The 13,871-nt window shown below is 42.7% G+C and overlaps 1 protein-coding gene across 7 annotated transcripts in view; it reads left to right on the top strand.

Annotated features, from left to right (window-relative positions):
• The first annotated feature begins 1,877 nt into the window (after nucleotides 1-1,877).
• The window catches only part of SP140 (SP140 nuclear body protein), a 53,413-nt gene continuing 41,419 nt past the window's right edge, over nucleotides 1,878-13,871 (top strand). For 2 of the 7 annotated variants that reach the window (XM_073218003.1, XM_073217999.1), the window contains exons 1-6: nucleotides 1,883-2,087; nucleotides 3,829-3,960; nucleotides 5,212-5,359; nucleotides 9,679-9,856; nucleotides 10,938-11,106; nucleotides 13,297-13,380. In XM_073218003.1, coding sequence (XP_073074104.1) covers nucleotides 5,301-5,359; nucleotides 9,679-9,856; nucleotides 10,938-11,106; nucleotides 13,297-13,380 — 490 coding nt within the window. In that variant the 5' untranslated portion in view covers nucleotides 1,883-2,087; nucleotides 3,829-3,960; nucleotides 5,212-5,300. Of the gene's footprint in view, nucleotides 2,088-3,601; nucleotides 3,691-3,828; nucleotides 3,961-5,211; nucleotides 5,360-9,678; nucleotides 9,857-10,460; nucleotides 10,654-10,937; nucleotides 11,107-13,296; nucleotides 13,381-13,871 lie in introns of those variants that run through there. The other 5 variants (XM_073218001.1, XM_073218000.1, XR_012123473.1 and 2 more) reach the window with 5 other exon arrangements.

Here is a 13,871-nt window from a genome sequence, read left to right as displayed (position 1 = left end):
GACAGAGAGGTGTAAAAACATACCCTAAGTTGCACAACTTGGAAGTGGTTGAGGGGAACGTATTCTGACTTTCTGGCTCCAGGCTTACTGCCCTAAGTAGTATGGTCTATGGCAGTATTGAACTGAGTTAAACTAGATTGCCCAGACTGCAGTTTTAGGCAGACACTGGCACTACTCACTGTAAAGGGGGCCACCCAAAAATGTGTAGAAAGATGGAAACCTGATGATACTTAGAAACTTTTATAAACCATCTACAATCTTCAATACACAAATAGGCCAGACATAAGGAAAGACATATTTAATACAGACAACTTAACTGATTTATTTTATGCATCAATTTCATCTCTCAGAACAGGCATATGCCTTTTCTATACTCATGCAACATTTATAAAAATTGACCACTGATAAGCCATAAGAAAATACCACTAAGTTAAAAAAGGCAGAAACTGTACAGATGACATTCTTGACAAATTGTCAAGAATAGGGGAGTACCAACAAAAAACTCAATCACACAGAGATTTTTTTTTTAAACAAAACATGGATCCCATTTTTCCAACTTCATTCTGTGTCAAAGAGAAAATTGAATCACAATTTAAGACTGTTTCCAAGGATTTAATCTCAGTTGCAGATCGAACACCTTTGTCTCTTTCTCTCTTCATTCCCAAATCCTTTACATTTGACAGAAAAAATGAATTGTAAGGAAACATTAATCCACAATAGTACTGGAAAACAAGAAAAGATGCCATGGAGGGGTCTACAAGCATGAAGAAATCCTGAAAGATAGACAGACAACAGATGGCAGAGAAATGAGCATTCACAACTCGGGCAGGGGGAGGATATCGCAAAGATCAGCACAGAGCCAGAGAAAGCCAAACGGACACATGCTAAGAAGAGGAACGGGTCACATTTAAGATGATTAATTACAGAATAGCATTCAGAACAGAACATCTACGAGGTTTCTCATTTCTTCATCTGTTTTGATTCCCAAGGATGAATGTAAGGCACAGAAAGGTGAAGTAACTAGCCCACGATATTAAGGGGCCAAACAGAGCTTGTCTAACTAAAGCCCCATTTCTCACGAGTGCGCACTACCCTGTTGCCAGTCTTAAAATGAATAAGCAAAAGACAAACATCCATGTAGGAAAAAAAGCAAAAATATAAACAGGCAATTAAGTCAAATGTGCAATAAATATATAAAAAGCATGGTAACTCACTAGCAGTCAGAACTGTGCAAACAGGTTTCCCTGTTAAGATGGACTAGGATAGGAAATGATAGCAGTAATCGCAGATGCTTCCGGTGGAAATGTAAACATGTCTAAACATTCTGGAGGCTAATTTAGTAGTCAGTGTCAAATGCCCTAAAATCTGTATTCCCTTGAGTCCCAAATTCAGTTTCTCAGAATGTATTTCCAGGAAATAATCATGAATATGCTTAAAGAAAACATAAAAAGTTCATAAGATACTAGAGAGGACATTGAATGTACTCTCCTTATTTTCCACGAGCTTCCCAACTATCTCTAGTCACTTGCACAGTGGATGATGACTCTGCTGCCCATTTGGGATAAAGTGCAGGAGCCCAGAGCATGCATGCAGAGGAAACTCTTTGTTCTGTCCACAACAGACTGGAATTTAGGGAAAAAGCGTTGAGCTGTGGGTCTGCTTCCCCACTATGCCCATCCCCCTTTTAAATAGCCTCCTATTAAATCCCACACACCTTCTCTACCTTTTTGTAAAACACCATTTGATGAAAAGAAAGCCCCATAGTTTAAATAGTTGAGTTCTACCTGCAGCTGCTGCCAGGATATTAACTATTAAAGCCCAATTGCCAAAATGAAGAATAAAGTCACCAAGACAGACCCCACCTGGATGCTGACCTTGCCTCTTGCTCCTGCCTCTCTCCAGGTCCAGGGACTGGGCCAGGGTCGCCCTTGGAAAGCTGAGAAAAACGCGTGTGCCTGCGGGTGAAACAGGAAGTCTGTGCTTTGCCACACAGGGAGGGCCAGGCTTCAGAGGAAAGAAAAGTGAAAGCATTTCAGCTGGTCGAGCAGGAAGCTGAAGGCAGGGTCGCAGCTCCGGATACTTGTGAGGTACCCAGGGCTTTGGGGGGCTGGAGGAGCTGCCTGTAGGGACCAGCCTGGGGAGGGGTGTACAGAGGGGAGGAGGCATGGGGGTCCAGCCTCAGGGAGCCCGGGAACTTGGAATCCCACCATCTGTTTGCTCTCCCATCCTTCTCTGTTTCCCCATGCCTTGTCCTCTCCTTCTGTACCTTCTGGGGGCATGAACACGTTCCCAGACTGAGTTGGGGCAATGGGGATGGTTATATACCTAGATAAATTTACCAGAAATAAACTTCCACAAACAAAGAAAAAACAAAGGGAGGTGAGGCAATTCAGAATGCCTACTATTTGTCAGTATAAAATTATGACCTAAGACAAATGAAATAAAAGGGAACCTGAATACAACTGGAATCACACTGAGGTAGGCAGACCTCTAGGTAGGAGAGTGGCTGGGAGCCAGGCAGGGGATTGGGGAACGAGAGAGTGGAAGTCGGGTCTCAGACAGAGCCAGGGCCCCTAGAACCCTCGAGAACAGCCACTCCAGGGCTGCCTCCTCCACACACCCTTTTAAAGATTCCTAACATACATTGGCATGGAGTGTCTGTGAGAAATCCTGTAATATAGAAATCTGTTTACTTTTATTTAAATCAAATGTATTTAGTAATTACACATGTGTAAAATTATAAAGAAAGTGTATTCTCAAATGTATTTGCTTCATGGGTTCTCCAACCAGGATGTCCCTAAAGCCCTCAGAAAAAAAGATGGGACATTCAGTTCTAGGCTCTAAGAAGCCTAGAAGTCAATGCTAACCAGCATGAGCGAGAGCCCTTCCATGCTTCCCGTGCAGGCCCTGCCCAGCATAGCCCACCTGAGCATATAGCAGAGCGACAGGCAAGGCCCAGCAGGTGGCCACGGGAGGGATGACAGAGACATAGACGCTGCAAGTCAACAGCAATGGAGGGAGTACAGGGGACAATGTGGTGCTACCAGCGGTGCTCAGCACTCGGGGACATGCAACTCTGGGCACAGGGGATACTGGTGGTAAAAGGCATCCCCACTATTTGTACAAGTGACACACTTCATTCACCTGGAACTCTCCACTTAACCTGAAAAACCCTCTGTGGACATCCTTGGAGTCCGGATACAACAGTCTCCTCCCTGGACCCCTGCCCAGAGGTATAAGCAAATGCAAAGAAAAGAAGAAAGCGGGAGGAGAACCTAATGTCAGATCTGACATCACCAACTAGAAAAATAATGTGAATAAGGATAAAAGATGCTTCTATCTAAGTGCCACACACCTGAGGATGTGATGTACCGATTGGAACACCTCAGCTGTTATTTCATACTCAAGCCACATATGCACTGAGGGTTTACGAAAATCATGTATCATTCTTTTTTAGCTCAACTTTATTTATTTGTTTATGGAGGTATATGTTTTATTTATTTATTGAGGTATAAAATGCATCCATCTCAAGTGTACGTTTTGATGCGTACTTTTAACAAATGTACAGCACAACCACAATTAAGATGTTGACCATTTCCAGCCCTCCAGAAAGTTCCCTCGGGCCTTTCGCAGAGTCTGCTCCCTCACTCCAGCATCAGGCCGCCACCGATCTGCTTTCTATTGCTGCAGGTTTGTCTTGCGTGTACTGAAGTTTTACATAAACGGAAACATACAGTGTGTACTTGTGCATGTATGGCTTATTTTGCTTCTCATGGTGCTTTTGAAATGCATCCCTGTTGGTGGTGGTAATAATTTATTCCTCTTTAGCAGGTGTTCTGGCCGCCTCTTGCTCCTCCCGTCTGATCAGCATGATGTCACCAACATAATCTGTCCGTGCGATGTCCTATGTGATATCCAGGTGATCCAGATCTCTTTGGACTATATTACGACAAACGACAGGTGAGTTAATGGAACCCTGAGACAAAACTGTAAATGAATATTCTTATCTGTCATGTTTCTGATCCTCCTTTTTAATTAGAATGGAAAGAACACATTTGCTAAACCAATAGCCACACACCACACATCTGAGATCCGTGGAACGCCTGGGTTAGGGATCCTATTTTCTTATCCTGGTCCTCCAGCCTTCCTATAAATTCTGTGAGCTGCCTGACAGACTTCTAAGAAATTGATTTTTGGCCTGAGTATAGCTAGTTTTGTACCCCAAAAGCTCAACTGATTAAAAAGTTGGTATCAGAGAGTGAATTGTAGGCAATGAATTTTCAGAGAAACGTGATCAATGTGGGACTGGTTATTTGACCTAACTGGACCTAACAGCAGTGACCACCCCATCAGCATTCAAAGATGGGAGTTTGGTAGACTTTGGCAAACCGGGGCAAGACAACAACTTAACTTAGGACCCTGCCACCATTGTGACCAGGACTCTACGATTCACTCCCCAGTTGCTAGTGTCAGATCTTAGCATACTTTGCAAAATGGAGAAATCTTTCAAGTAGAAAGAAAGCAATGACTTACCTTCAAAGATCGCTGGCTAGACCTAAATCTGGGTGGCCGAGCAGGGCAAGGAAGTAGGCCAGAATCTTCTTACCCAGGGGTCATATGGAAGAAAAAGAGGACAACGGTACCCTGGTTGGAACCAGAGGTCATCTGATGGTCATAGATGGTCTTGGTCCAGGATCCCTTATCCCCGAGAGATTGATTCTCTGGTGAATGTAGGCAAAACAAGACAATGGGAAGTAGAAGCCAAAATGCCAGCTTATTGTTATCTGAGCTAATGTGTGGTGTTGCAAATTCAGGCCTTCTTGTAAACTTGACAGGAACAACCCTAAAGTCCCAGTCTAACCACTTGTCAGCTGAGAAACACCAAAGACCTCAAGAAAAGTCTGCCGTTCCCTTTTCCATTTCACAGCCACTTGGGCAAGGGAAAGGGACAAACACGTCACTTGCTCCCATTATACCCTGTGCCACCTTAGCTGAAAACACTTTTGATCCATTTGGGTTGAATGGAATTTTCTGCCCTCTTTCCTCTGTGTGAGCAAGTGGCCGGTCTGCTGTGGACGCCTGAGCTGGCTCAGCTCCTCCTCCCTGGGGCTGACGCCCCCAGAGCCTTAGAGATCGGTGGGTGCAGGGAGCGAGGGTGTTGGTGCAACCAAGTCACACCTCTCAGCATTTCGCTTTTCCTTTACACTCCAGGTGCCACACCTGTTGGCAGACATTCTCTTCAGAGCTCTGGGAAGGCACAGAGGCAGTGAGTCCAGGCAAGCCTGACCCAAGACTGGCTCATGGCCCAGCAGGGCCGGGAGGAGAAGGTGGCAGGAGCAGGCAGCGATGTCAATGCCAGGTCAGTGCATGCCTCCTCTCCTGTCTGTCTCTTGCAAGGTCCACGTCTACATTTGTGATTTCTGTCTAACTCACCTCATTCTGCAGGTATGTAATAGTACAAGATTACATGTGGGTGCATAATGAGGAAATCAGATTTTAAGATTGCAGTGGATCAGCCATTGCGGAAATTTAGGCCACCCTGATTCACATCGTCTTATTTCCTTGCAATTGCCACGAAGTTGGGCTGGCGCTGCTGCAACTTTATGATCTCGCTGAGGCCTCGTTGCAGGGCCAGATGATGTTGCCTGCCCTCCAAACCTTCTCATTTCCACTATGCGTCCCTGGTGATCCCCACCCCAAAGACAGCTCTGGCTAGAAAATGTCTTGTTAGGAAAATTAGCATCCAAACCAGATGGCTGTCTGTTGTCAAACTTTTTCCAGTCTCTGGGCGGTGGAGGACTAGCTTTGCTCAGAGCTCGTCTGTGGGGACTGGAGCCCTAGAGTCGGGGCCCCCTGAGCGTTTGGTAGGGGAAGTGAAAGTAGACAAATGCAAAGAGGTTGGGAGTGAGCTCTTGCTTTTTCTGTTCCGACTGGAGATGGAAATTGTCTTTTAAAAATACAAAGCAAATATATCTATACATTCTTGTTAAAATTTAAAGCAGTGTTTGGAACCACCTCTAAGCTGGCCTCTGGGCTGGGGCTATTTCTGACCCTGGCTGGGCCCCCAAGAAGGCATCAGCATTTCTACCAGTAATGGCAACACAGCCAGGCGGGTCCTCAGCGCCCAGCACTGTGGCCCCTGGAGGGGCAGAGCGTGCCCCCCGCAGCTGCTTCTTTACCTGCTCCAGAGCGAGTGCAGCTCCAAGACCGGTTCGCGTCTCTCAAGGAATCTGTTTCCATCTTTTGTTAAATTTGTACATGAAGAGTTGCCCACGGTATTATTCCTTCATTATCCTTTTAATGTCTCTGGGATTAATAGGGACGACATCTCCTTCATGTCTGATATTAGGAAATTCCTGTCTTCACTCTTTTTCAATTTGTTAGCCTGGCTAGAAGTTTATCAATCTTTTTTTCTTTTTAATCAGTTTTTGGTTTTATTGAGTTCCTCTAATGTTTTCTGTTTTAATTTCATTGACATCTATTCTAATTTTTATGGTTTTTCTTCTGCCTTCATCAGGCTTAAATTTCTTTTTTCTCTAGTTTTCTCAGGCAGAAGCTTATTAATTTACATGTTTCTTCTCTTCCAATATATTCATTTAATGCTATACATTTCCCTGTAAGCATTACTTTTGCTGCACCCCATAATTTTGACAAGCTGTGTTTTCATTTTCCTTTAGTTCTAAATATTAAAAAATTTCTCTTGAGATTTCTTTGACACTTGACATCTGTACTTTAATCTCCAAGTATTTGGGAATTGTCCAGCTATCTCTCTGTTATTTCTACTTTAATTCAACTGTAGTCTGAGAACATTTCTTTTATGATTTCTATCCTTTTAAATTTGTTAGGTTATGTTTTATAGCCCACCATGTGGTTTATTTTGGTAAATATTCCAAATGTATTTTGTTGTTGAATGGAATAGTTTATAAATTTCAATTAGATCAAATTGATTGATGGTGTTGTTCAGGTCAACTATATTCTTGCTGGTTTTCTGCCCACTTGATCTATCGATGACTAAAAGAGGGGTATGACGTCTTCATCAACAGTAGTGGATGTGGTGATTTCTCCTTGTACTCCTATCAATTTTTGTGCCCTGTATTTTGATGCTACTCTGTTAGTACACAGTAAGGATTGCTGTGTCTTTGTGGAGAAATTGACCCCTTTATCATTATTTATGCCTCTTTAACCCTGACAATTTTTTTGTTCTAAAGTCTGCTTTGTCTGAAATTAATATAGCTACTTGCAGCTTTCCTTAGACTAATGTTGGCATGGTGTATCTTTCTCCATCTTTTTAACCTATCTGTGTTTTTATATTTAAAATGACTTTCTTATAGATATCACAGAGTGACTGGTTTTTTTTTCTTATACTGTGTTGATCTCTTTTAATTGGTGTATTTAGACCATTCACATTTAAAGTGATTATTCATGTACTTGGATTAATATCTACCACATTTGTAACTGTCTTCTATTCATTGCACTTATCTTTGTTCCTACTTTTTTCTTCCCTTATTTTTCTGCCTGTTTTGGTTTTAACTGAGTATTTCACAATTCCATCTTCTCTTCTGCTAGCATATAGAGCATACTTTTAATATGTTTTTAGTGGTTTTCCTAGAGGTTGCAATATATATTTACAACTGGCCATATCTGCTTTATTATTTTACTTTAGTTCATTCCAATTTATTGTTTTTTCACCTCACTTAATGGTATTTTTTTTCATATCCACTGTTAATTACAGTATACTGCTTCACGGGTGATGCATGCACCTTATAACAGAATGTCCTCCCTCCTGTCCTTACTAACAGTGCTGTCAATCATCTCATTTATCCATATACTATAATCATGAGGTTTCTATTATTACTTTGAACAGCTATATCTGTTAGATCAATTTAGAATAGAAAAAAATTATTGTACCTTCATTTATTTGTTCTCAGATACTCATCTTTATGTAGACCTGAGTTTCTGACCCATATCATTTCCTTCTACTGAAGAACTTCTTTTTGACATTTTTTGCAGGAGAAGTCTTCTGGCAATGAATTGCCTCAGGTTTTGTTTGTTAGAAAAAAATGTTTATTTCTCCATTACTTTGAAGGTTAATTTCAAAGGATCTAAAAGTCTAGATTGGAGGGTTTTTCCTTCATACTTTTAACTATTTCTCTCCACTTTCTTTACTTGTAGATTCTGATGAGAAATCTGACAGAATTTTTATCCTTGTCCCTCCATAGAGAAGGTCCCCACCTGCCCTTCCCTGTCCCCTACCCCACCTGGCTTCTTTCAGCATTTTCTCATTGTCTTTGGTTTTCTGCAGGTTGAATATGAAATGATGTAGATTATTTGGTGTTTGCTGAGGTTCCTGAATCTGTGGTTTGTTGTTGGTTATTAATTTTAGAAAAGTCTTGGCCATTATTGCTTCAAATATTTCCTCTGTTCTCTTTTCTCATTCTTTTTCTTCTGGTATTCCACTTATACATCTATTTGAGATCATTCTGGCATTTTTGGATATTATGTTCTGTTTTGTTTTTCTGATTTTATTCTCTTTTCATTTTAATTGAATAGTTTCTTTTGATATATCTGCAACTCACTGATTCTTTCCTCAGCCACGCCCAGTCTACTGCTGAGCCTATCAAAGGCATTCTTCATTGTAGTTGTAGTGTTTTTGATCTCTAGCATTTCCTTTTTCATTATTTTCTTTGAGTTTCCATCTTTTTGCTTACTTAGCCTTCTGTTCTTGCATGTTGTCTGCCTTTTCCATCAGCGCTTTAACATATTTCACTGTCATATTTATTTTAAATTCCTGTCTGATAATTTGAAACCCTGTCATGTCTGAATCTGATTTGGATGATGGCTTTGTCTCTTCAGACTGTGTTTTTTCCTTATCTTTTGGCATGCCTGGTTTAACTCTGGGGGGAAAATAAGTTCCCAGCCTGGTGCAAATTACCTTTGAAGCCAAAATCAGTCAAAGGGAGAAATAAAGTGGGAGAAACCTGTTTATTGTGCACAAGCAGTGGCCCACTTCTACTTGCCAGTGTCTCTTGTGATGCGGCTGTAAAAAGGAAACCCACCAAACCTCTCTGGTCCAGCCCCCCACTCTTGTAATCACCTATTGATAAGTAGATGAACTACTTCTCTCCACTCCTTGAAAACACCTATTGATTTGGAGATGCATTAAGTCCAGGCAAGAGATTCTGGCAATACTGCAATTTTATCCACACTTGTAATTTTTTGGAAAGCCAGATGTGATGTATCAAGCACTTGGAACTGAGGTAATAAGCATTTACTTTTCTGAGTACTTTTCCTAGTGGGTTCAGGTGGGTCTTTTTCAGTAGTTTTGATTAGCACAAGGTGAACTCTTTCACTCTTATGTACAAGACTTTCTTAAGCTCAGTGTCTTCTACTGCATCCTTGATTATTCTCTAAGTAAAGAAATTCCATTAATTCTGCTCTTTCCATAAGAACACTATTGTTATTATATTGTATAAATAGGCCTAAGATGCTACTTATAGGGCATCCCCATTTCCAATCCTATCACGTCACCACCGTACCCCTCCACCAACATGTACCACAGAAGGAATGTAGTCTCATGACGTATTTGCTCCCCATTGACTATCTTTCATGTCTAAAGTCTGGCCACTGTAAGCCTCTTGGAAATTCAATGTTTATTTTCATATTGTGTCTATTTCTCAGGATGTTCACAGGGGACCAGAACCCAGAGGACCAGACCCCCGAGGAGCAGTTTTTCTATGAGTTCATTTTCAGCCTGTTTAAAGAAAACAAGGTGGAGATTGCAAGTGCAATAACAAAGCCATTTCCCCTCCTCATGGGCCTCCGAGATCGTGGCTTCATCCCTGAGAAGATGTATGAAGTAAGTGGGGAGGACTTTCTTAATGATAACCAGCCCCACACCATATTATGCCAAACTTTAGGATGCCCCAACCAGGCTGAAGGGCCTCCTGTGAGTGGGACCTTTACCGTCCTGTAAGTTAGGATGTGATAGCAGAAGCACGTCATGAGACTACATTCCTTCTGTGGTACATGTTGGTGGAGGGGTACGGTGGTGACGTGATAGGATTGGAAATGGGGATGCCCTATAAGTAGCATCTTAGGCCTATTTATACAATATAATAACAATAGCTAAAATTAAAGTAAATATGTGAGCCAGGCAACATTTCACTACAAATCTCTCATTTCATACACTTTGAAGCAACATTTCATTACAAATCTCTCATTTTATGCACTTTGAACCTCAGATTGTTGTTCAGTTTATAATTGAACCTGAGACTGGAAACTCACAGGGAAGCTGTGTCATATTGTGATAAATACAGAAGCAAATGCTTGCTGCTTTTTCTCCAAATTGTTTCTTGTTCATTATATATTTCTGGAGCCCTGGAATGCAGGTAAAGGTTAGTGATGGCACTTCCTGGGGACACTGAGGACAAGCCTTCTCTGTCTCTGTGAACTTTCTTTGCCTGTTGGCCAGGTTCAGCAGAGGGAGGAGAACGGTCACTTGGTCTCCTGGAGCCCTGCAGGCCAGGTCAATCCCGGGATGAGGGCAGTGGGTATGGCCCAGTCAACAAAATGGCCTGTCATTGCCAGTGAAGGCCACTCCTGAAGCATCCCGGCCAGGTTCTTAAAACCCTTGCACAACATTCAACTTTGGACGTACGTTTATTCTTCAGAATTGCTCTCTCAAATATATATCAGTATGAGAAATGCTCATAAAATAAGAGTCTGTTTTTATGATGGTGGATATTTAAGAAGTCATCCAAATGGATGTAAACTTCTGACATTTCACAGGAGAACAAATGGTCTGTTTATGATCTGAATCTTCTATATCCTATCAATCCATAGCTAGATAATTCCCCATTCAACTTTTTTCTTTTTAAAACTCATATCCCTGTGCCTAATTGATTTTATAACTGTCTGTTCCATTTCATGTTTTTAAGCATTTTCAAGAAGCCTGTAGAAATCTGGTTCCCGTGGACAGAGTGATGTACAATGTTCTCAGTGAACTGGAGAAGACATTCGACAAGACAGTTTTGGATGTGCTGTTCAGCAAGGTTAACCTGAGTGCCTATCCTGATTTATTTGAGATTTACAGAAGCTTCCAAAAGAGTAATTATAGCTTTCAATGACTTTTGGGGATTCAAGTCCATTTCATTCACTGTTTCATTCATTTACTGTTCATCAAAATTTGACGATTATTTTATTGAGTGACTACCATGTGACAGGCACAGAGAGAATGTAATGATGAAGAAAACACGTGACCTGTCCTCATGGAGTTTACACATAATGGGGGTGAGAGATGTTAGCCAGCTAAACTCACAAACGATGGCTCAGCCGGGAATGTAGGATTTGAGTCTCTCCTTTTTACAGGGGAAGGCACGAAGGATGCCCTTTGATGGGAAAGGAGGAAGCCTTCTCTGATGCTTGCAGACATGTTGAAAGATGAAAAGATTTTCTTTGCAGTAGAATAGTTACCGTTCAGGGTCATTCCATGCCAACTTACTTCTCCAAACAAAGGGTGGAGAAGTCAGACTTTAGCTCAGCACGTACCCACGCAATGGGGAGGGGCAGCATGCGGAAGCTTACAACGCATGACAGGAGCAGTGGACCTGCAGAATGGTGCAACCAAAAGAGAAAGTGTGGGAGGGAATGTTTAGAAGCTAATTCTGGAAAGGGAAGTTGGAGAGGCTTTTCTGAGAGTCTGACACCCTTTGGCAAGGAATTTGAAGTTTATTATCTGGGAAATAAAGAAACAATAAAGGATTTTTAAACAAAGAAAAAAAGAACGAAGTCAGTATAAAGAATGGGAGGTGCTGATTTATAAACATCCTATCTTGATTAAAATAAGAGCCATCTCACTTCCACATTATGATATATCCAAGTCAGAAAAAGGAATAAAGGAAATCAAATACCTAGTCGCAGACTTCAAATCAGGGTTACATTCGGGACCAGGATGTCCCTAGGCCCCGGTAGGAAGGGCAGGGCAGTTACCTTTACTACCCATATTGCAGGGGCGCCGGTCTTGCCCGCATGCTGCGGGGATCTCCTCCCCGGGCCCCAGCACCCACATCACACGTGTTAGTTCCCGTGGTCCCCTGTACTGGGGTGACTCACACCTGAGGCTCGTGGCCACTTGGGGTTGCCCACCTGCCTCTGAAGGGGGTCACTGCTGGACTCCCAGACCCTCCTGTCCATGGGACCTGCACATCAGTGGCCCAAAGCCCAGAAGTTGGCAGGAGGGTGGCACCCAGGTGTGGAGAAGGCCCCCTTATGTTCTCTGGACTCTGACCCACTCGGCATTTACCCACCATGTATTCCCCCAGAGTTGCCTGGACATGAAATCAATGTGTCCTGGGGACGGCAAAGCATCTGTCATTGCAATAGGTCCCTTCTACCTTCTCCCCTGCCCTCCGCCCTGACCCCTCAGTGGGTCTTGCCCCCAGGAGGCAGCCTCCCCTTAGCTGTCCTTCTGGGCCAAGATCTTTATTTCTTGGGTGTTTTTTTTTCATGTCTCTTGAATCTTTTCTTTTCCCCTCTGTTTGCTGAATAACCTTGAAATGCAGCTTTGAAGCGGGTGCCCCAGGCTGGCTTCCTGCTCAGATTGTCACCTCCTCCAGGTTGCTGGTGCAGCTTTGATATGCACTTCCTGTTTGTGCCCCTGAGAAAGTGTCTTTCTTTGTCTCCTGTATCTCTGTCCACACATCCTACCCCAGGGAAGTTCTGGTTCTTTCACTGTAATGTCTCTTTGTAATGAGCGCATCTTTCCTGACCTAAGATCCCCCTCCCTCTATCCCTTCCTCTCTCCTTCCTTCTTCCTTTCCTCCTTTCAAAATCTCCATCCCTGAAAGATGTTGGGGTTTTTCTCTTTTTTTTTTATGTAGGTCTATTTCTCTATAAACATACCTTTCTCCTGAAGAAGTCTCTCGGCTTCTTCCCTATTCCTAGTTCCATGTAAAATTCACAAAATCACATTCCACATATTTTATTTATTTATTTATTTACATATTTATTTTAAATTGGCTTTCATTGTTCACTGACAATTTTGAAGGGGGATATCCACAATTCACACTTTTCCCACTATCTATCCTTTTTTAAACTTTGAGAAGTGCATCTCTGTGTGGAACAGCTGTAGGATTCTGGAATAACACCAGGTCACAGGCCATGTGAGACCCCCTGAGGCTCAGGGTTCCCCGAGGGCTGGAAGGTTCCCCTTGACCTACTGGAGTTAAGGAGGTGCCTGGGTGTATAATCGTGAAATGTGACTGAGTTCTCTAATTGCCTTTTCTTTCCTCTTTTCAGTGATTCATGACAAGTTCTATTACCAAGCCATTGAGGAAGGAGAGACCAAGGGGAGGCTTAACTTCCAATCAAGTCACCAACTAGGTAATTATGACTTGATAGAAACTTGTTTCCTCATCTTCTAAGAAGAAGGGAGGCCAGAGGTCAGGACCAGGCTCCAGACTGGACCATGTGCCCTTGGGAAGGGATGCAGGAGTCAGGGTAGCCAGGGAAGCTGAGCGTTGTATCGGTTCCCAATTAACCGACCAGATGTGGAATTCAAGATTTCCAGGTATTACTGGCAACTAACAAGAAGGAACCTGAACCCAGGAGAGATCTCACTGCGACCATGAGGCAGAACTAAGGGGAAGAACTGATGGCAGTGATCTTGAGTCAGGAGCTCAGTGGATCTGGGGAGGAGGAAGGGTCTGGCCCCATGTATCAAGTCCAAAGAGGAAGCCTTGGGGCTTAAAAGAAGGAACTACGGGAAATACTATTTATAGTAAGAGCAGAGAAAGGCAGAGGATGAGTAGTAATTGTGTGTAGAAGAGAATGTGAAAAGAGTGGTGCCCTGTAGGAAAGAAAGAGGAGAAAGG

This window comes from Manis javanica, chromosome 12 (genome assembly GCF_040802235.1).
Source record: "Manis javanica isolate MJ-LG chromosome 12, MJ_LKY, whole genome shotgun sequence".
In the NCBI taxonomy this organism is placed as follows: domain Eukaryota; kingdom Metazoa; phylum Chordata; class Mammalia; order Pholidota; family Manidae; genus Manis; species Manis javanica.
The sequence above is the reverse complement of the archived record's forward strand: the minus strand, read 5'-3'. Positions and strand labels throughout refer to the sequence as shown.